Raw genomic sequence first — 22,879 nt, 5'->3', positions numbered from 1 at the left:
CCATCTCCTTGCATTGGTGTACAGACATCTTAATTGTTTCTGCCTGGCTTTATCCAGGTTCCTCACCTGATTAAACAGTCATTTTACTGCCAGTATTGCCGACCTGACAGTTACTGTCAGTGGTATTCTGCTTGTTGTCCATTCTCCTGCCTTCTGTTGTTCCTTGACCCAGTTCTGTATCCTCTTTTACTTGATTTTCTTCCCACTCAATATTTGAATCAGGCATGGAGATTACATGAGCATCTCCAACCATCTCTCCCGAATTCCTAGTTTAAAATTCTTTTATTCGGTTGTGCCAGCCTCCATCCCAGAAGTCTGTTTCCTTCTGTACTCTGGTGCAGTCCATTCCTTGAGACAAGTACTCTGTCCATGAATGCTTCCCACTGGTCAAACATCTGAAAGTGCTCCTTATAGCACCATTGCCCAAGCCATCTGTTGATCATCATAATCTTGTCTTGCCTTTGCTCTCCTCATCTAAGGACAAGTAAAATCCCACTGAAGATCACCTGAGCCTCCATTTGTTTAAGCATCTTCCCCAGGCTGGTGTAGTCTTCCTTGATGCATCTCAGCAAGGCTCTACTAGTATCATTTGTTCCCATGTGAAGGACAATCAGTGGATTCTTTCCTGCTCCCATTAGGATCCTCTTCAGCCTCAGATCCACATCCTGTATTTTAGCTCCAAGTAGACAGCACACTCTTAAAGATAATAATTGAAGATATACCAATCTCCTAGAACTGGAAGGGACCTTGAAAGGTCATTGAGTCCAGCCCCCTGCCTTCACTAGCAGGACCAATTTTTGCCCCAGATCCCTAAGTGGCCCCCTCAAGGATTGAACTCACAACCCTGGGTTTAGCAGGCCAATGCTCAAACCACTGAGCTATCCCTCCCCCCCGCAGTTCTCCTAGATCAGCTCTGGTGACACGCTTGTCTGTTTTTAGTAGGGAGTCCCCAGTTGAGTACCTCATGCCTCTTCTTAGTGTTAGAACAGAAGAGGGAAGGCTGGAGAATTGCACTTTCAGGCTGCAAGGCTTCTTGTTTTCTGTTCTCATTTGCAATCTTCTGTGAGTCATCCTCTGTCCTTGTGGGGCTTCAAACTCTGTCTGTCTCTATTGTCTCTTCCCCTCTTCTTGTAGAACTACTTGTTCTTCTTCTCTTCTTCCTTCTACTGTCTGCATCTCCCCTTTGTTTTCCAACTCAGCACACCTGTTCCTGAGCTCTATTTCTCCTTCATTAGCTGTTCTTCTCCTCTGCCTTGTTCTCATAGTCCTGTGCTTCTGCTGCCACTTTTTTCATTCAGCAGGCTACCCTCACATCTGCAGGTCATGAGGTTTCCTTTCAGTCTTCTCTTTCCTTTCCTTTCCTCCAATCCCCTTCAAAATTCAACCATAGTTTCTAGCTGCATCTCCAAACCTTGGATGTTCTCTTCCATCAGATCTGTCAGGCAGCACTTCCTACAAACCAAGTACTTTCTCCAGAATAATGTACATTCTACAGCTTGCACATCCAGTCATCTTCATTGTCTCTTCCATTCCTTGGGTTACTGCCACTGCTGCCTCTTTAGCTGTCATAGCCTTCCCTCTTAAACTCCTGCAGAGAAGTGAGGAAAAGAAAAACCCCTAAAAACACCACACACACCGTCCTCCAAACTCCCGCTCACATTCCCCTGTTTTCAGCTCTGTTCGGCTCCTGTGCCACTGGCTGGTTGGTTGGCTGCGTTATAAGAAGCCCCACCCTTTAATCAAGGTTCAGCAACTTCTGGTAGCATGGACTTGTTTGCGTTCATGCATCTCAGAAATGCTTCTTTTTTACTGATTAGTTCCTGTTTTTAATTTATTACCAAGCTTAGTTGTTCTTACCTAATCTTCTATATTTTTCTGTGCTATACATATTTGTATTCATTATTCATTATTTTGATTTGTACAGTATTTAGCCTCCTATTTCTTTGAGTTTTTGTAGACTCCCATAATTTTTAAATTTTATTTTCAGAAACTGAATTTATATACTATTGCCTCTCTGGGGATGACTCTAAAACATTCATGATGTCTTTCTAGGCTCTAACTCCTTTCACAATTATCTCCCCTTGAATCTCCTGACACTTTCTTACACTACTTCTCTTCTTTCCCCATCTGCCTGTCTGCATCATAGTTAACAAATCCACCATCTTCCCAACCACTCAGTATCACAACTTCGGGGTTATGCCCAACTCTCCACATACTTACTCTTGCCAAATCTTGTAGCTGCTTCTCTGCCATTTCTAAAATCTGCTCCTTTATCTCCAACCCTACTGCTAAAATTATGTTTCTTTTTTGCCTAGGTAAAAGCCTTACCTCATAAACTCTCTTAAGTCAAGGAAGCTAATTTGGCTCAGACTAATTTTAAGCGTGTCCTGGATCGAACTTACTTTATTTCTAAAGTATTAAAGTTACACCATAATGTGACAATTTTATTCCATTGAATATTCTCTTTTGAAGTAAGTTACTACCGTAACTTTTCCATTTTGATCCAATTTACTATGGTATAAAACTTCATTAAAGCACTTACTGGCAGCATAGTTAACCTTGAGAGGAGCATTCAACTGTTACGTACTATCTGTCTGGACTCTTATGCACTGTGGCTATGTTTGAATATCAAACATTATTGACCATCTCAGTAATGTGGCTCTACTCTGAAAAGTGTTCCTTATGTAAAATTTGAGACATAGCTTCTTGTTGCCCGTGTAACTAAAAAGTGTCACTGTTCACTTTCACATGTCAGAAGCTAGGTGAGAAACTGTCTTTTGAGCAAAGTTTTGGGGGAAAATAGCCATGATGTTACAAATGTGTATTATAAAGACTAAAGACCTAATTTATTTTGCAGAATTTTTGCTGCTGAAGATGATGCATGAAAATGAAGGAACATAGCTTGATTTTCAGACACCAAATTAAGTTTGCAGGAATAAAAAAAGCCCTTCCAGCTCATTACTTGCAAACTAAGAAAATTTGATAAAGAATTATTGACACACAAAATATGCCCCCCCACTCCCTCCACAATAGATCTTTTTAATTGGTTTTGCAGTACGACCAAAAATTGACAGTTCTCTGAATTTTGTTATAAGCCAGAAGTAATTTTCACTGTCAAGCTGCTTTTCATTTAGCAAAACTTCTGTTTCTAAGAAGCTGTAGTTGCAAGCCAAGTGAGCAAGTGAAAATGCGATTGTGACGGGTATGATGACAGTTTGGATTTTATAATAATGCATTCATTCTAAGATGTGTTTATGAATCTCTTATATATTTAGATAATTTCAAGCCATTTAAGAGAGGAAACTTAACAGAAAAACTTAATAAAGTAGAAGGAACTGGTCCAACCAGAGAAGTATATTCAAAGTTGTGATCATTGTCCAGTAAATAAATCTGCACCCTTTTGAAAGGTTATCCAAACAACTCTCAGAGCTAATTCTCCATTCCTGGCGCTCACTCTCTCTGTCCAGGCTTGCATCTCTCTCCATCTCTTGCTCTTTCTGTCATCCTTCTTCATGGATATCCTGCTGCCTCTTTAAACAATACATGGCAAAACCAGGATCATCCACCAGTATGGTGAAATACTAGAACTTTGCTGAACTGAAGTGAGCCATCTAAAAGGTGAAAGTCAAATTTAGATTGCACTTAATACTTTTGGCAGAATTTCAGAAAAATTGGGAATTGAATTAATTGAAACCGAGTACCTGGAATTGGATAAAAATGTCCAGTTCTGCGATGAAAATGACAAAGTGGGGAAAAATCAGCATTTCATCCTGCATGCTAGCAACAGCAAAGCACAGGGCTGGTGCAACCATTTAGGAGACCTAGGAAGTCGCCTAGGGCGCTGGCATTTGGGGGGCACCATTTTCTTCGGCAGCGACCGCGGCGGATGGATCTTGCGGTGCCTAAGCTGATTGGCGCCGCAAGCCTGGGAGGCGGGAGAAGTGAAGCAGCCACGGCGTGCTTGGGGAGGAGGCGGAGCAGGGGTGAGCTGGGCTGGGGGGTGCCTCAGGGCGGAGGGTGGGGAGCTGCCGCAAGGGGGGCGCCTCAGGGCGGAGAAGGGAGCTGCCGCGGGGAGGGAGGTGCCTCAGGGTGGAGGGGGGAGCTGCCGTGGGGTGGGGGTGGGGGGCGCAAGGTGGAAGTTTCACCTAGGGTGCAAAACATCCTTGCACCGGCCCTGGCAAAGCACATTAGCTGTCCTGTAACTGGGGATAAAATATTGTATTCTGAGTTTACTATTTGTATGTAATTCACACCTCCTGCCACAGAAGTCCTGGTGGTGGCAGTACAAGCGTCCCCATAGAATCCTGCCAATATTCATCATTAGGGACCTACCAAATTCACGGTCCATTTTGGTCAATTTCATGGCCATAGGATTTTAAAAATTGTAAATTTCATGATTTCAGCTATTTAAATCTGAAATTTCACAGTGTTGTAATTGATGGGGTCCTGACCCAAAAAGGAGTTGTGGGGAGTTGTGGTACTGCTACCCTTACTTCTGCACTGCTGCTGACAGCAGCGCTGCCTTCAGAGCTGGGCAGCTGGAGAGCGGCAGGGATCACGTGGTATGGTATTGCCACCCTTACTTCTGCGCTGCTGCCTGCAGAGGTGGGCCCTCAATCAGCAGTTGCCACTCTCTGGCTGCCCAGCTCTGCATGCAGCAGTGCAGAAATAATGGTGGCCTGGTATGGTATTGCCACCTTTACTTCTGCGCTGCTGCTGCTGGCGGGATACTGCCATCAGAGCTGAGCGCCTGGCCAACAGCTGCTGATATCTGGCCACCTAGCTCTGAAGGCACTGTAGAAGTAAGGGTGGCAATACTGCAACCCCCCTAAAATAATCTTGTGACCCCCCCCCTGCAATTCCTTTTTGGGTCAGGACCCGCAATTTGAGAAACACTGGTCTATCCCATGAAATCTGTATCGTATAGGATAAAAGCACACAAAAGACCAGATTTCCCAGGAGGAGACCAGATTTCATGATCTGTGACGCATTTTTCCTGAATTTGGTAGGGCCCTATTCATCAATTTTGACCTAGAAGGTCCATATCTGAGGGGCAAATGGAAGTTCGCTCTCCATACTCATTCATTTCACATGGGCCACTAGACTGCTTTTGATCACTGCCAGTTTGACTTGGAATTAAATAAGAGCCCTACAAATGAAAGGCTCTGTAATGCACTGGCAATCCCTTGAGCTGTACAGTACCCTGACAAAGCGTATTCTGCTGTAATTTATGCTCAGTCTTTTTGTTTCCCTGAGTTTGATGTCTCAGATCATAAAGACATACACTGAAACACTTCAAAGAATTGACTGTAGAAAAAGAAAGTAATACAAGCTTAATAAAAGCAATTCAGAATGTAAAATTACAGTATCTTGCTATATCTACTCTATCATTGTCAAATAGGAATTAAGCCTCATCTTAAACAAAATTAACTTAGTCGTATGAAGGCTTGATAGAATTCAATATTTATTTTTTAGAATTTTGACAGACAACGTTGATGTTTATTTTAAAGCATTTTTTCTATGTCTGTTTATGTACATCTCCACACTTTGCAAAATTGTGGATTTTAAGTATTTTGGGGTTGGGGAATTTATATTGACATATGTTTTTATTGTTGTGGGAATCAGACAATAGGGATCAGACAATAGGGATTTCAGGCAATAATTATTTAATCTTCTTCGTATGACTGATGTACATGTAAAATAACAACTATAATTTTACATTTAGGTGGTTAAGACAGATGATTGCATCAGGAGTAGCAGAGTTTATCGCTGTGATGCCTCCTTCATATTTGTGAATCGGGCATTGAGTTGTTATAGTTTCTATGGTCTGTTTTGGTTGACCACAGTTGCACGCTAGAGAGCTATTAATATTCCATTTGTGCATCAAGAATCCGCATCTGCCGCAGTTTGTGTGAATGTGGTTTAGGGTTGCCCATAAACTTTGTGGCAGATTGAAGCTAGAGATCTTCTGCTTTGGGTCTTTCACAAGGTGTTTGTTTGTGACTTCTTATAGACTCCATTTGAATTTTATTATTTAATGACAGTAGACATTGACATTCAAAATGTTAAAGCTTTATAACCATTAAAATACAACTTGCCAATGTTACATGTCAAAATATACAAAATGAATATCCTAAATCAAACTCTAAATTCCCAAGCAGCATTATTCTTACTTTACCTTTCTGTAAATTTCAATTATCAATGAAAATATTTTTCATTGGTTTGTATATATACGGTGAAATTGTTGATACCAACAGTTATCAATAAATATCTGATCCTTCCGAGCCTAAGCAGATACTATTCAGTTGTCTAGAGCAGTGCTTCTCAAAGTTGGGCTGCCACTTGTTCAGGGAAAGCCCCTGGCAGTCCGGGCCGGTTTATTTACCTGCCGCGTCCACAGGTTCAGTGATCGCGGCTCCCACTGGCCGCGGTTTGCTGTCCCAGGCCAATGGGGGCGGTGGGAAGGGCATCCAGCATGTCCATCGGCCCGTGCCGCTTCCCTCAGCCCCCATTGGCCTCGGACAGTGAACCACAGCCAGTGGGAGCCGCGATCGGCTGAACCTGCAGACGAGACAGGTAAACAAACCGGCCTGGACCGCCAGGGGATTTCCCTGAACAAGCGGCAGCCTGACTTTGAGAAGCACTGCTCTAGAGTGTTAGGTTTTGTCTAAATAGTTAATCCATAAAACTTATATTTCTGATGTACTGCACATATGAATAAAAACCGCTCTTGCATGCCTTTCAAACTAATTTAGGCAAATTTAGAAAAATAATGGTAAATTAGATGGGTCTGAAGACAATAGGACCATAAAAGCAAACCTCAAAAACATTCTAAACATAAATTACCTGATTTAAAAAAAATAGTTTAAAAATACACTTTTTAAAAGTAGTCTTTCTGTACCTTAAAAATAATAATTTCCAGTTTTAGCATAATATGTTTGAAAATTTGACTTTTGATTTAAGATCAGGATTGTGTTCTGCCAGTTGTTTTTCCTTTACCCTTTTTTTGTATTTGAACAATATCTTCCTGTTGTGCAGTTATAAATGTAGGATTAAAATTGCCTCTGACTGAGAACAGATGTCTATATAAATCATAATGTTATCAGCTTTGGTGGTGTTAGTGGTGGAATTATGCATCATTTCACAGCAGATTATTGGCTGCTGATCACATTTTCAAGTACCACAGGTATATTAGCAGCATACAGTTTGACAAATTACCATTTAAGAACTGTATTTTATTACATATATGATAATTATCTTCTGCCAACCATGCAAATTCAATCTGAGTTCTGAATATCAAGCTCTGATCTTTCTTCCTTTTTCGTCACCACCACTAATGACAATTTCAGAATCTAGAGCTCTGTAATAACTGATTTTTTCATTCGTTGGTAGTTCTGAAAAGTAGAAAAATAATTTCAGTTCAGGTTGTCCCCTAATGCTGCAGCAACTTGTGTAAGAAAAATTCTGAACATTACCTATTCTTGTAACACTTAAATAATAGTATTTTAATCACACATTATATCTAGTGATTCATAATATGGACCCCAAATAGTTAATTAAATCTTTACTTTTACTGTCAAATTATTTCCAAATGTTCTGAAGCAGTGTTTTCCTGAATTCAATGATAGTTTCATTGACACATGCTTTTTTATTAAATTTTTGGTCACTTGATTCAGAACTAATGCACTGAAAAAGCTGTAATTGCTTTATTTTCCTCTCCTATCTGACCACTCTCAAATGTTGTTCTGTACTGTTTATGCAGCCCAGTGGGCTAGCTTGCCTTTATTTTATTTACTTTTTTGCATTATATTCAGCAGTAATGCAAGAAACCTACATGCTGTAAGACATTAACTTCAGCAAGTTAGCATAAGGCTTGAGACCTATGCCCTTTGAACAGATAAACTTTGCACAAATAAACAGCCCAAGAGAAAACCCCAAGTATTTGGGGAGCTGAAAATAGAGCTTAAGGGGCAGTCCTGACCACAGGTACATGAGTCAACCACAGAAGTGTCCTGGCAACGAACTGACGTACATAACAGGTACATGAGATGCATCTAAGGCTAGCCTGCTTGCTTGGCTATGTATCTTTTCTTATACGTTTTTTATTTTCTTATGGGTTTCATTATTTGTTTTATTATAATAGGTTTATAGATTTATATTAGAGTATATTTTGGCTGTAACACAAGGGACCTGCAGGTCACATCCTGTATGTTGAGCGAAGGCAAAGTTAGCATACATACGTTTGGGACCTTTCACCTAGATGGATGGTGATGAGCTAAAGCATAAGGTCCGTATATGGCTGCGACCTTTAACGTATAGCATGCGTTAATGCAGGTTGGCACAGGGGCTTTCCTAAGTTCATACCCTTTTAAACTTAACAGGTACACCACAACTTGGAACTTGGAGAGAACCGAAATAACCAGTTAGGACAGAAATAACAAATGGGATACCTAACCACGAAAGGGCTGTAGTAATGAATGGATGTATATGATAATAAGTTGAGATCACTGATATACTAACCTATAGGAAAAAAAGACTCCAACATTAGTAAGGGGAGGAAATACAAATAAGGAAAAGGGGGGAAATCCTCTACTGAATATGCACCAACATAGTGGTGTCAGTGTAATGTATTATAAAAGTGGTATCCCAGTCTAGGGGCAGTAGGAGAGAGAGATATAGTCCTTGGGAGGTTCCAGAATGATGGCCACTACTGATGATGGGGAAGGTAAGGGTGGGGAGGAAGATGATGGCTAACATTTCAGGTTGTTCTACAGCAGACAGTGAGAGTATAGGGATGTGCAGATGTGCATTCTGTAGTATCTCGATCTACCTTACTGAGGCTATGGCTACACTTAGCGCTGCACAGCGCTGCCGCGGGAGTGCTCCCGTGGCAGCGCTTTGAAGCACGAGTGTGGTCGGAGCGCCAGCGCTGGGAGAGAGCTCTCCCAGTGCTGTCCGTACTCCACCTCCCTATGGGGATTAACATACAGCTGGGGCTCTGATCACACTGGCGCTTTGCAGCGCCGCAACTTGCAGCGCTGGAGGGGGTGTTTTTTCACACCCTGCTGCAGCGCTGCAAATCTGCAAGTGTAGCCATGGCCTGAGTTGGGGTGTTTGTGACTGTGCTAAATGTATTAATAAACTATATTTGTAAATATAAAAGCGTTCCTATAGCGTGAGTGTTGAAACTGTGCACATCCGGGTTCCCAGCTATATAATAATTTGAATAATACTGGGCCTGATCTTGGGGCAAGAACCTTTCAACCCTCAAAGTGATAACTGGGGATTCGTAAGTAATCAATATAATCTAAAGATTGGGCAACACTGGACTTTCTTTTCATGGCTCCATCATAGTTTATTCAGAAAATTTTGATTGACTTGTAGGGAAATGGAATTGTTTTCTGAGATTTGTTGGACAAAATTTAGTCAACATTATGGAGTTTTGGAGTACTTTTTCTCACTGAACAACAGTTTATTGGTTTTTCAAAATTACAGCATTTATATCTTGATTAAGGAAATGTAATCAGCTATTTTGAAACTATGCAAACTTCAAGTTAGGGAGTAGTTATATATTTTTGGGTCAGGCTTTTAAATAATTTAATAATAAAATTGTATATCTAATTTTAGAACACAGTTATTAAGAACGTGCACACAAAATTATTAACGTCTTAATAATGGTCATTACTTATTTGATTCTTACTAAATATTCTTGAGGTCTGTCCCCATCAATACGTTGTGTAAACGTATTGAAGGTCAGCTTCCCCTTTAGTGAAGAATAAATAATCAAATCATAGTAGGTGAATCACAGAACAAATGGGAATTGTAAGTTTGTAAATCATACAGATAATATATAAAAAAAATTAAATGCGTTATAGAAAAGAAATAGGCAGAGATATTAAGAGTTAAAGTGTAAAATTATATTGACTGCATGCATGAATTAGGGAAACATGCACACAAATAACTAATCAGTTTCTTTTTTTATGTTTGCTGTTATATTATGTGAAGTTACTTAAGTATTATAAGAAAGCACTCTTGGCATTGAAATTACTTTTTTCAGTATTTAGTTTATTTAGTGATATTACTCACATACAATTTGCACCATATTAGGATACTTATCATCAACATTTTTTTAAAACCTGTTCATTTTCGAAAGATTGTTTAAGAGATTTAAATGCTTCTACATTTATTTCCTTTGTAGACTACTCTTGTATTTTTGTTTTTGTTTTGTTTTAGTTCTGCCAAACCTTTGGAATGTTGATGGGGAATTTACCATACCTGAGCAAAAGCAAGTAGAAAACAACGAAGAGCTAGCAAACTCCTATGAAAGAAAACTGATTGAGGTAAGAATCTGTTACACTTTAGAGGTTTTATTAAGGAGCTAGTAGCTGAACGCCCATGCTTTCAGATAGCTGTGGCAGTTGGGCCAAGTAATCCACCATCTCATACAAACAATTAGGTGGTTGTGTTCAAATTAGCTGTATAGTCAGGGTGGTGACTGGTTGAGTTATCTCTGATATCACAATGGTCTGGGGCTCTTGGCATGGCATAGATACAGGCCTTGCTGTTGCACAGTTGTAAGTCACAAAGTCAAAATGGCTGAGAATTTAAACATTTGGATGGTAACAGACTGCAAATCCCAGTAATGATTCAACCTTGTGATAATCTGAACAAAACGAGTTCCCAACCACATAGCTGTTTCCATCTCTTCACAATGACTCAACAGACATTCTAGGCTTTAGAGTGACACGCAGGTTCACAATCCTGGAATTTTATTATGTAGATAATAGCAGTGACTTAACAGTTCAAGGTGAAAGACAATTTCCATTCTTAGCCTGAATTTTGGTGTCTCCCTTTAATTCTTTAAATAAACAGTCTGATATTTCTAATGCTTTGAACTGTTTATTTCAGAAGTTGTAAATTGATTGAAGAAGCTATAATTTTTAGCCATGGAAATTTTGAGAAGTAACTTTTTTTTTTCCTCTTGGGAAAAGTATTTTTTACATCCATACTTTAGTATCAAAATTGACTTACACTTTACCAGTTTCAAATGTATCATATATACTTGTTCTGAGTTTAAAAAAATTGTGTACAATACTGGTTTTGTTTACTTTCCATGTTAAAAAGATATTGAATTACACTATTAATTTTGGAATCAGCTTGTAATACTTGGAATCCCTTGAGACACGGGTAACTTATTTGAGGGTCATCTTGAGTAAAACAGTGTTCACAATTGTTACAGTTGCTGCCAGTGTTACTTCCTGAGTTTGTAACTGCCCTGAGCCACATGTTTCAGGCCTCATGTAAGTTACAGACTCCACTTCAAGACCTCATAAAATTACAAGCGTTGTTGCCTGTGCCAACTGCGCTTTTACCTTTCTTGAGACTTTATGGAACTTAAAAGTTCTAATAGCTTGTGAAACTTGTAACTTCCCAGAGGACTCTTAACACCTACTAATTGATGTTCCAGAACTGTGGCATAGTCTGTTAGTGCTGCATTGGTGTAAATTGTTGAGTTTCATGGATGTGATGTTAATACTGAAATGACTGATAGAAGTTACAAGCTCTGCTGATTTAACTATATTGACAAAGCTTGTGATACTCATGAGTAAGGCTGCAATTTGGTCATGGAGGTCATGGAAATCATGGAATCCGTGACTTCCGAAGACCTCCGTGACTTCAGCCACCTGTGGAGGCAGGGAGCTGCAGGGTACCCTTGCAGCCTTAGATGGCGGGAGTTCCCCTCCACCATAGGCGGGAGGAGGGACCCCCGCAGCTCCCAGCCACTGCGAGTGGCAGTGGGGACCCTCCCGCTCTCAGCTGCCTCAAGTGGTGGGGGAGACCCTAGAGCTGGAACCCCCCAGCTCAGAACCACCAGTGGAAGGGGACCCTGGAACTCCGAGCCCCCACGCAGCTGCCCAGGCTCCCCATTTTGTCATGGATATTTTTAGTAAAAGTCAGGGACAAGTCACAGGCTTCCCTGAATTTTTCATTATTGCCCATGACCTATCTCTGACTTTTACTAAAAATATCCATCACAAAATCTTAGCTTTACTCATGAGCTCCACCTTTGAAGGCTATTAAGCTTATTATTAAAAAAAAAGGGGGGGGATTAGCGCCATAATGTTTGTTATAAGGTTCAATAAAAATGAAATTATGAGACAAAAAAAAATTAAATGTTAAGATCAAACACATACATCCCTTAAAATATTAATTAACCATTGCAGTATACGCCTGCCTGTACCCAAACATTCCAAAGTCACCTTAAATCTGCATCTTTGACCATGCTTTATTTTCCTGAGGGAGGCTACACGTATCCCCACCTGCTCAAACCTCTTGGATAATCAAACTCTCATCTAGCTATAGGGAGAATACTGACAAAAATAGTCCATTCTTTGAACAGCTGGCTACTATCCTTTGAAAACATGTTTGGACAAGTACAAGTAATCCTTTTATGTTTGGTCACCACTTTCTCAAATGGTATGCCCTTTTTATGGGTTTATCTGGCCTTTTTCTGTTGCCAAATCTGACTGAGGTGCATGTCTTAGTAAAGAATTCAGGTAAAATGTCTTGATAAACATGAAAAAACCAACCTGGTTTCAGCTGCTATATTGTTCTCCCAGAGGTTCAGGATTTGCCAGTGACACTACAAAGTTTCCATACAGTGCTGCCAATAGCTGGTCTCTCAGAATTCCTTTGATTCTGTAGAATTGCGGACACGCCTGCTCCATTGTAGAGCCTAGCTGCAAACCATATCTAATGCAGGCAGCCTGACTTTCTGCCCAGTGTAGGATGTTGTATTAATAGATTCATATGCCAAAAGTGGGGACATGACTCTATAATAATCCAGGTGCTGTTACTGACACTGCCCCTTGCTTTTTCTCTCAACAAGTGCAGGGTACCAACTCTGCTGTCACTTTTTACACGGGCCCATTCTAGCTGTCAAGTTGAGGAGTAGGCAGGGGAACACTGCTGAATGCTGCTGTGGCAGTGAGATGGAGCAGGATCTGGAGGGAAGGAAAGGGTCTGTTGGCATGACCAGATTAAGGTAATCCAGAGCTATAGGCACACTGCTTGCAGGACCCATTTGGCTGGTAGAACATTTCACATCAGGTCAGAGACCCGCTCATGAATTTGTCACCAGATGATCAGGATCCTGCAGTCTCTAAAGAAATATGAGATAAGCCTTGATTGCTGATGAAATTTTAAAAATGGGTATAACAGAAGCTGAGTTGAAATGTTCATGTAATAGAATGTAATATCCGAAGTTGTTCTTCATGGTTTTCCATTATGGAGAGTTTTGTTAGTGATATCTCATGAGTGCATATTATTACCATTTATTATATTAAAATTATCGGAATTTCTTCTTATCATTTGTAATGGAGTTTTATTCAAACACATTTTATTATTCTTTATTGCTGTTTTATGAATGGATTGATTTAACAAAAGAAATGTATAAACATATAATGAAGATACAAAAAAGTATCAGAAAGCTGATTTAATAAACTTCCATATTAAACATATTAGAAACACTTTTAGTGCTTTAAACATTATGAATATTTATTGAGATGTTTTATTTTTGCATAAATTCTACACTAGAAAAATTCTATGGCGCTCTTTAGAAAGAGCCACATAAAGAACATCATTCTTTGTACCATGATTTCTTCTAATGCAAAAGTTTGAGATCAGTCCCAGAGCCCCTAATATTTTGAGTGGTTGACAGAGTGTTTGGGTAACATTGAGCAATGTTTGTCCCCTGACATTTGGCTCTCTGTTAGTCAATCTCATACAATATGAGACCAGATTCAAATTTTACCTTGTCCTGTGTAAAAAGGAGAATGGACTCTAGAGATGTATAATGCAAGTCCATGAACAATTAAACAAGTTTAAATGCACAATAAGGCATGTTTTGCTTTGTGCTGTTAATGTCATTTTGTTTTACATAAGGAATAAACACGAGTGTTTTGATTTGCATTGGTTTTGAAAGATTAGTTTAAATAATTTCACCTGCTCCAGAAGTTTTTCCAGCTTACATTTCCTACTGGGAAATGTAAACTCCTTATAGCTTTCATCACAATTACCCTCAAAATAAATAGTCACTGAACATTTGCTGTCCTAGCAGAGCTGGCATTGCTAAGGATTAGTTAACAAAACAAAAAACAGCTGTGACTGATGTTCAGGATGTGCAAACAAAAACAAGATCTGTGGCTGGGTTGATATCCATAAGGGACACTATTGTTTACAGTGTCTTTCTTTTTGTGGCTATAGACTAGTAATGAACATTTCCTGAAATGAAGAGATAAGCACTCATAATGGAAAATTGGAAAAAAAAATATATCTGACACTCTAATTTTTCGGTGACTTTTCCTAAGTATGTCTAATTACAGAGAACAGAATTCAGCTTTCCTTGCAGTTTCAGGCTTGTACAATTTAGGGCCTTATTCATGATTGATTTTATTCATGGTTTAAACTTGCATTTCATCAAATTTAAATTATAACTTATGCCGAAAAATTTACTCATGATGCCCCTAATGTGTCTTTCGAAGATGCTGCTAAAGACTCAATAATTAAAATTGGGCCTTCTATTTCCTGATGCAGATTATTCCTGTCAGGAAATGGGAAATAAAGGGGATGGACCCATTGCTGGGACAGAGGCTCTGTGCACTGAAACTGTGGACCACAGTTCCCTGATCCCTGGAATGCCCTCTGTTCAGGGGAGGTTTGTGGAATGACTTCTTTATGGAGGAGAGCCAGAATGGGTGGAGAATATCCATGTCTCCTGGGCTTTTGTAGCATGTGCAAAGGCATATTCGGGAGCCAGTTATTATCTTTTATACCTAAAAATGTCTGTTGAAATACATTGCTCAGGATTTAGAGCTAAGTTTCCCCCAAAGCTTTGATTCTCTTTTTTGAGTTTCTCAGAGGGCTTTGTAATACTTTACCATGTCTTTCCCTCAAACATTTAAAGTTATATAAAAGTACTAAAATTGCACTATACTTGTTTGTCATGCCTAAGGAGTTGATTTCCAGACACACAGAATGTGAGATTAGATAATTTTTTACTTTTGCAGTTCTCTGAAAAAGTTGGCTGTCTTACAGCACCACACAATTAAAATGACTGCAAACTCTGAATGTAATACTCAATCAAAATTTAGTTCATTTCCCCACTAAGAAATTATGGTCCAATGCAAAATATGGCATACGGGCAAATTCCTTGTCCCCAGGACCAGGGCTGGCCCTAGTGAAAATGGCACCCTGGGTGAACTTGTATTTTGGCACCTTTCCTTTGGAAGAAACTTGAACTGCACTGCAAGAGACATCAGCTGACACCTCACTCCCAGCGAGGGGGATATTTAATTTGGGATTGTGCAGGAAGCTTGGCAGTGAGCTCCGGGCAGAAGCAGCGGGGCAGAACAGAGTGGGCAGGTGGGGTCCCAGCCCCTCTGCAGGGGCAGGAGCAGCAGCAGCCAGACGGAGGCAGAGGAGTGGAACTGCCCTTGTTGGGAGGACTGGGGTATGGAGCAAGGCTTCTCTGCTGGGATCACCCCTGCAGCAGCCCTGGCCCCTGGATGCTCTGCCTGCGGATCCCTCGCTATTCATGGAGCATGTGTTAAAGTTACCGAGCCCTGTGCATAACTTCTGCTGGGGCAGATATGTGGGAGTCCCTAAACACCTTCTAAGGGTGTATGGGGGCCTAGCCCCTTGCCAGAATGGGTGGCTATGTATAGGGTGGGGGGCTGGTATCTGAAAGAACAGATAAGTGGGAGTCCATCTTCTGGGATGAGCACAAGGGGAATGGAGAGTGCCCTGGCATTGCCTGGGATGGGTGTAGTGGGGCCTATAATGTATCCTAGGACAGGTATAAGGGGTCCCTGGTGCCTGGTAGGGCAGGTTTCTTTAATCATTCCATGTGTATGTTTTCTGTCCGAAAGCCCACCTTACGAGATTTTACCTCACTGTTATTAGATGCCCAGCAAGAGGCACTGTCTCTGGATAATAAAAATTGCTGTACCAGGACAGACCAAAGCTTCTAGAGCCTGTTACTTTTTCACCACCAGAGATCAATGCTGGGTCTTCAAAGGAATAAGGCAACTGTTTGTGCCATTTAATACCAGTGACAGGGATTCCTGCCTGACCAATTTGGCACCCTCTGAAATAAGAATCTGGAGCTCCCTGTAGTTTGTATCTTAACTGCTGTCAAAATACTTTGACACACCAAGGGCCCCATGAGCTGCCAATCTAAAAGGGGGAAAGACCAGGTGTCTGGTAGGTAAGATATGTTCAACAACTGCTCAGGCTGGTGCTGCATGGCATATTTGGGATTTGATTCCCTTGTATCCATGGATCTTTATGGGGATCGCTGCAGATGCTGTTGTCATAAAGCCAGGAGTGATGGTACAAGTGTCAGCCCTGCTCTTTCCAAGGGAAGGCCCTGAGATTGGCTGCATTGGCCTAGACGTCCATTTAGGAATAATTTGGCTGTGAAGCTGGTGTGCTGCCACAAGTGACACTGAGCCAAGTTCCCCACTTCCCGTCTGTCCCCTTCCAGATCCTCCTCTTCCTGTCACTGACATGGTGCTAAAGTGTAGAGTGTCTGAATCCCCCCTGCCCAGGTCCCCCTCCAGCAGTGGCGGTGGCTCTGGAGCTGACAGTGACTTGCCCTGACACTCACTACCTAGGGGGTCCGCGGGAGCTGCTCTGCAGAAGCTCTGGCAGCTCCCTCAGCTTCTGCTGCAGCTGCATTTGCTGCTGCTGTGACTCGTGGTGCCTGGTGCTTGGCCTGTGGCTCAAGGTGGGCTCCAAGCTGTCACATGGGAACTACATCTTGACTGAGCCCACAGCCATCCCACGTCCCTCTGGTCACTTCTGGCTTCCCACACATGGGCAGAGCACACGGCTCCCCCCAACTATAGCATACCCACTTCGCCTGCCCCTAAAGCCAGCTCTGCCCAAGACATACTGGCAATCTTACGAAATTTGATAATACAAAAGGCGCATGAGAGACAGCAAGCTAGTAATCCAGTCAGTGATACTGTGCGGTTGTTTCAAAATATTCACTGCATTGGGAGATTTCTCCAAGTTACTCATTCAGAGTGTCTCTTACTGACAGACTGGACTCTGATGGATAAGATGAACTGTGTCTCTTTCCTGTCAAAATTATTATTTTTTAAAATAACATATCCATGGGTGGGTGAGCTCTTTTCAACTCTTACTATCTTTCAACAATCTTTCTTTACAACTTCTTTCTTCTTCAAATCTCTCATCTCATTCATGGGGGAGGGGATGGGGGGATAGGGGATGGGAGGGATGGGGACAGGGGGAAATCAACTCAGTATCTTAGATGTCTGTATACAAATGTGAGAAGTGTACGTGGTAAGAAAGAAAAGACTCAAAAAAAAAAAAAACAAAATAAATATACACATATACACATAGCACATGATTGATTTGATTTGATTGGATGATGATATTGATTGGATTATTAGTAGTACAGCTTACTCAGGAAGGGAAGGAAGAAAAGGGAAGGGAGGAGGTGTTATTATATATTAAAAAATGTATACACTGGGAAAATGCTTGAGGATTGAAAGAGAGAGACTAGTTGAGAGAGACGTAAAACAAATAAAAAAAAAAAAAAAAAAAAAAGGCTGATAAAGGGTATCTACTACCTCTACTAATCACAACCCTAACTAAGAAGAAGTAGTAGTTTTTAAAAAAAAAAAAAAAAAACAAACAAAAGCATCAGACTTGGTGGTGATGGGGGACATTAACTACTCAGACATCTGTTGGGAAAATAACACAGCAGGGCACAGATTCTCCAAGAATATAAAAACTTAAGAACGGCCATACTGGGTCAGACCAAAGGTTCATCTAGCCCAGTATCCTGTCTTCTGACAGTGGCCAATGCCAGGTAGGGTAGTAACAAAAACAAACAATCATCAAGGATCAAAAAACTAAGAGAGACAAAAAAAAAAAAAAAAACATTCTACAAATACATTAGAAGAAAGAGGAAGACCAAGAACAGGGTAGGCTCGTTAATGAGGGGGGGAAAACAATAATGACAGAAGTGCTTAATGGCTTCACCAAGAAGGTTGGTGGTGATTGGACATCTAACATAATGAATGCCAGTGAAAATAAGGTAGGATCAGAGGCTAAAATAGGGAAATAAGTTAAAAATTACTTAGACGAGTTAGATGTCTTCAAGTAACCAGGGCTTGATGAAATGCATCCTAGAATACTCAAAGAGCTGACTGTGGAGATATCTGAGCCATTAGCAACTATCTTTGAAAAGTCATGGAAGATGAGAGAGATTTCAGAAGAGTGGAAAAAGGCAAATATAGTGCCCATCTATAAAAAGGGAAATAAGGACAACCTGGGGAATTACAGACCCGTCAGCTTAACTTCTGTCCCCAGAAAGATAATGGAGCAAATAATTAAGCAGTCAATTTGCAAAGCAGGGGTTCTCAAACTGGTGGTTGGGACCCCTCAGGGGATTGCAAAGTTATTACATGGAGGGTCGTGAGCTGTCAGCCTCTACCCCAAACCCCGCTTTTCCTCCAGCATTTATAATGGTGTTAAATATATAAAAATGTGTTTTTAATTTATAAGAGGGGTTGCACTCAGAGGCTTGCTATGTGAAAGGGGTCACCAGTACAAAAGTTTGAGAAGCAGTGATCTAGAAGATAATAAGGTGATAAGTAACAGTCAGCATGGATTTGTCAAGAACAAATCACGTCACACCAACCTGATAGCTTTCTTTGACAGGGTAACAAGCCTTGTGGATGCGGAGGGGCGGGGCAGGGGGGGAGCTGTAGATGTGGTATATATATCTTGACTTTAGAAAAGCTTTTGATACTGCCTTGCATGAATAAACTAGGGAAATACAACCTAGCTGAGCTACTATAAGATGGGGGCATAACTGGTTGGAAAACTGTTCCCAGAGAGTAGTTATCAGTGGTTTACAGTCATGCTGGAAAGGCATAACAAGTGGGTCCCGCAGGGATCAGTTCTCGGTCTGGTTCTGTTCCATATCTTCATCAATGATTTAAATGACATAGAGTACACTTATAAAGTTTGTGGATGATACCAAGCTGGGAGGGGTTGTAAGTGCTTTGGAGGATAGGATTAAAATTCAAAATGACCTGGACAACTTGCAAAAATGGTCTGAAGTAAATAGGATTAAATTCAATAAGGACAAATACAAACTATTCCACTTAGGAAGGAACAATCATGTGTTTCACACATACAAAACGGGAAATGACTGCCTAGGAAGGAGTAATGCAGAAAGGGATCTGGGATCATAGTAGACTACAAGCTAAATATGAATCAACAGTGTAACACAGTTGCAAAAAAAGCAAACATCATTCTGAGATGTATTAGTAGGAGTGTTGAAAGCAATAGATGAGAAGTAATTCTTCCACTCTACTCTGTGCTGATTAGGCTTCAGCTGGAGTATTGTGTCCAGTTCTGGGCGCCACATTTCAGGAAAGATGTACAAAAATTGGAGAAAGTCTGGAGAAGAGCAACAAAAATTAGTAAAGGTCTAGAAAACATGACCTATGAGTGAAAATTGAAAAAATTGGGTTTGTTTAGTCTGGAGAAGAGAAGACTGAGAGGGGGCAAGATAACAGTTTACAAGTATATAAAAGGTTGTTACAAGGAGGAGGGAGAAAAATTGTTGTTCTTAACCGCTGAGGATAGGGCAAGAAGCAATGGGCTTAGATTGCAGCAAGGGAGGTTTAGGTTGGACAGATTTAGGTTAGGAAAAATTTCCTAACTGTAAAGGTGGTTAAGCACTGGAATAAATTGCTTAGGGAGATTGTAGAATCTCCATCATTGGAGACTTTTAAAGAGCAGGTTAGACAAACAGCTGTCAGGGATGGTATAGATAAAACTTAGTCCTGCCATGAGTGCAGGGGACTGGACTCTTGAGGTCCCTTCCAGTCCCATCATTCAATACACATAATTAGTCATCCATTTGCTAATACACTCATATCTGGTCAGATTTTTTTCTTTGTCCAGTTATTTAAACCGAAAATCGCTGATGCTGGGATTCAGTTAGCAGAAAAGTAGGCTGTGATAAGTGTTTACCATTTAAAACTATCTTCTGAAAGTTCCTGACAAAATATTGGTCTGTGTGAATAACAATGTTGCTGTGAACACTTTGGCTATTTCTTAAACTTTAAAATACAATGTGTAGGATGGTTTCTGATATGTTTTATATATAAAATAATGGTATGTGTATGTGTGTGTAGGTGATATGTCTGATAAATTTGAGAGGCATAGGATAAATTGCTCAGGCATGTCTTGAAGTAATTTCACACATTCTTAATGCTGCACCACCTTTTCACTACTAAAACCTATTACTACTATATTTAGAAAGGCCTGTATTAATTATCTTTAAAATGTTGCCATGGTATTATGTAGTGCTGTTTTGTGATTTATGGATGGGCCAAGGGAGCAGTATTTACATCCAGATTAGTGTAATATCACCCCTGGAACTGAAGTTGTAGGGGTGAGTTCAGATCTGGTGATTCAAATCTGCACTGCTTATCTCTTGAGCTGCTTAGGGATTCCGATTTGGGGTTCCAGATTTGGCCCATCTCTAATTTGTAACATAGAGTGGAGAAATGGGTGGCATGTGTGTTATCATGCTGAAAAAATCCTTTTAAAAAGCCTGATTTAAAGTCGATTTGAAGTCAGTGAGTCTTTCCATGAACCTCAATGGGCTGTAGATCAAAAATAGCCTTGAAAACAGTTTTAACTATTATTTTGTTAAATTTTCATTTATGAAATAAGATTATCACTTACATCAGTCTTACTGATTATCATATCCCAGCTCTTCTGGTTTTGGCAGCCACTGATTATGCTCCAGTCTGAAGCCCAGCTTCCAGTTTAGTTTTTGATTCAAGACAATAAAAAAGCAAATAAACCTATCAACAGACAACCAGCAAAAAAATAACCTAACTTGAAGTTAATTCAGCTCACACTAATAGGTGGTTTATTACTTTAAAACTTTAGTCAAATGCATGTCAATTGCTATTTTGAATATTCTTTCCTAAATAAGCTGTTTTATGGTAGTGTGGCTTTGACTATGTAATATATGCATATAATTTGTTTTGAAGAGAAAGCTAGTTTGTGATGCTAATATATTGCTATTCCCTCTTGAAGTAAATCCCTGTGCTGCTTTTTACCTCCTAAATTTGCGGTGTGAATGGATACATTTTCTTCCTTGTTTCTTTCTAAAGGATAGAGAAGATACTGGTATCAGTAAACAAACTTATTGGTCATTGTGATGCTTTCTTGGGCTGCCCACAACTGGGAGTCACCTTGTTGCCCCCCGCATCCAGCAAGAGGAATATTTGCTTGTGGCGGTGGTGTCAGGGAACTGACATCGAGTCAAGTCTGTTAGCCACTCAAACAATCTCCTCAGGAAGTCTGCCAGCCCTTCATTTGTCTTAGAGGTTACCGCAGAGTCCGCCTGTAGTATAGGGCCCCTGTCACTTGACGCTCACAGAAATTACCAGGTTTACTGTCCCTAAGGGACCAGTATACACACAGCTTGACTGGTAGAATTCAGGTTCAGGTCCTTTATAATATCACAACACTGAGATACAATTATAGAGAAAGCAATCGTACATTTATTATCAAAGGCTAAGATTTAAGAGAGAGTGAATAAGGGTAATGGAAACAGAAATGGTTACTTATAAAACAAAAGTATAAAAAGAAACCTGGGTCTACAGTAATACAGTAGATTTCCCCCCAAGGATTTAGTCTTTTCTAGAGCTAGCTGGTTTTCAGTCGTCAAGGATCCAAGCATTCATGAGCATTCCCTGCTATTCAAAGGGTTTCTTCAGCGAAGAGTTACAGGATGACCTGTGATTCCCTTCTGTTTGTGCTGGATCCAAGCTGCCTTCATGTTCTTGGTTGACTCCATATGAAAAGAGTACACTAACAAAACTCCTTAAATATAATCTGTATGTACATCTGATTATTAGAATTGGTATCACATAAGCTTTTATTGGATACCTCACTTCACCTTCTTTAGATAAATATTGCAAAAACAATATGTTGAGTGTAGTGAGTTTGTCAGGCTTGCTGGGAGTTACTGTTACAGAACAGTGAGTCCTTTACCAGTTGCTATTGAGAGGTTTTTAGGTTCACAGTTATTTTAGTTATAAATTTTGAAGCAGAATTTGGGTCTTTTATTGAATAGGGATAAAATAAAGTGAATTGAATTAACGGTTGAGGGGTTGATTTCATAGGTGGGCTCAATTTTCTTCATGGTGGTACAAACTGCTGGAGTTTATCAGTCATTAGTTTATGTAATGGTCGAGAGTACTTTTCAATTTAAAGTAAATAATCTCCCCCCCCCAAAAAAACTTTATCCACAGCTGCTGTGATTGAGGCAGATTACCAAAGAGACACAGAACAATGGATAAATGGATGCATCATGGATGTCTTATGTTTAATCATAATATTATTTTAATCATAATGATATCTGAAACACCAATAAATGATGTATTACGTTTCTACAATCTGGAATGTTGCATATAGCATCTAAAGTATGTGATGGCAAATGCTCTGTAATTATATATACCAGGAAAATGAAAGAATAGATACAGCAACCCATAGAAAACATCATGCAATCAATAGCATAAAGTGTTCTTTAAAAAGTCAAGTTCAAGGCAAACACCAGCTGTCCGAGGAACCAAGAATCCACAATACAAATAATGAGCGCTAGCGGGCATCTGTATAACCACTCACACGTGCTCCATAGAGAACTGCCAGCCATTGTCAAGAAGTGCTTTCAAGGCTAGAACCATTCTTGACAACAGTACTATTCTGACAGAGGGGACCATCTCTTACAGCAGTGAGGATGAGTGTG

The 22,879-nt window shown here is 40.3% G+C and overlaps 1 protein-coding gene across 26 annotated transcripts in view; it reads left to right on the top strand.

Moving 5' to 3' along the window:
• Nucleotides 1–22,879, top strand: part of SNX29 (sorting nexin 29) — a 484,058-nt gene that overhangs the window by 172,239 nt on the left and 288,940 nt on the right. For 25 of the 26 annotated variants that reach the window (XR_005585770.1, XR_005585771.1, XR_005585769.1 and 22 more), the window contains exon 15: nucleotides 10,234–10,340. Coding sequence is in view for 16 of the 26 variants with exons in the window: in XM_039492890.1 (XP_039348824.1) it covers nucleotides 10,234–10,340 (107 nt within the window). In the remaining 10 variants the exon portion in view is untranslated. Of the gene's footprint in view, nucleotides 1–10,233; nucleotides 10,341–12,889; nucleotides 13,224–22,879 lie in introns of those variants that run through there. The other variant, XM_039492905.1, reaches the window with a different exon arrangement.

The sequence above is a fragment of the Mauremys reevesii genome, linkage group 10 (genome assembly GCF_016161935.1).
Source record: "Mauremys reevesii isolate NIE-2019 linkage group 10, ASM1616193v1, whole genome shotgun sequence".
Lineage (NCBI taxonomy): Eukaryota > Metazoa > Chordata > Testudines > Geoemydidae > Mauremys > Mauremys reevesii.
The sequence above is the reverse complement of the archived record's forward strand: the minus strand, read 5'-3'. Positions and strand labels throughout refer to the sequence as shown.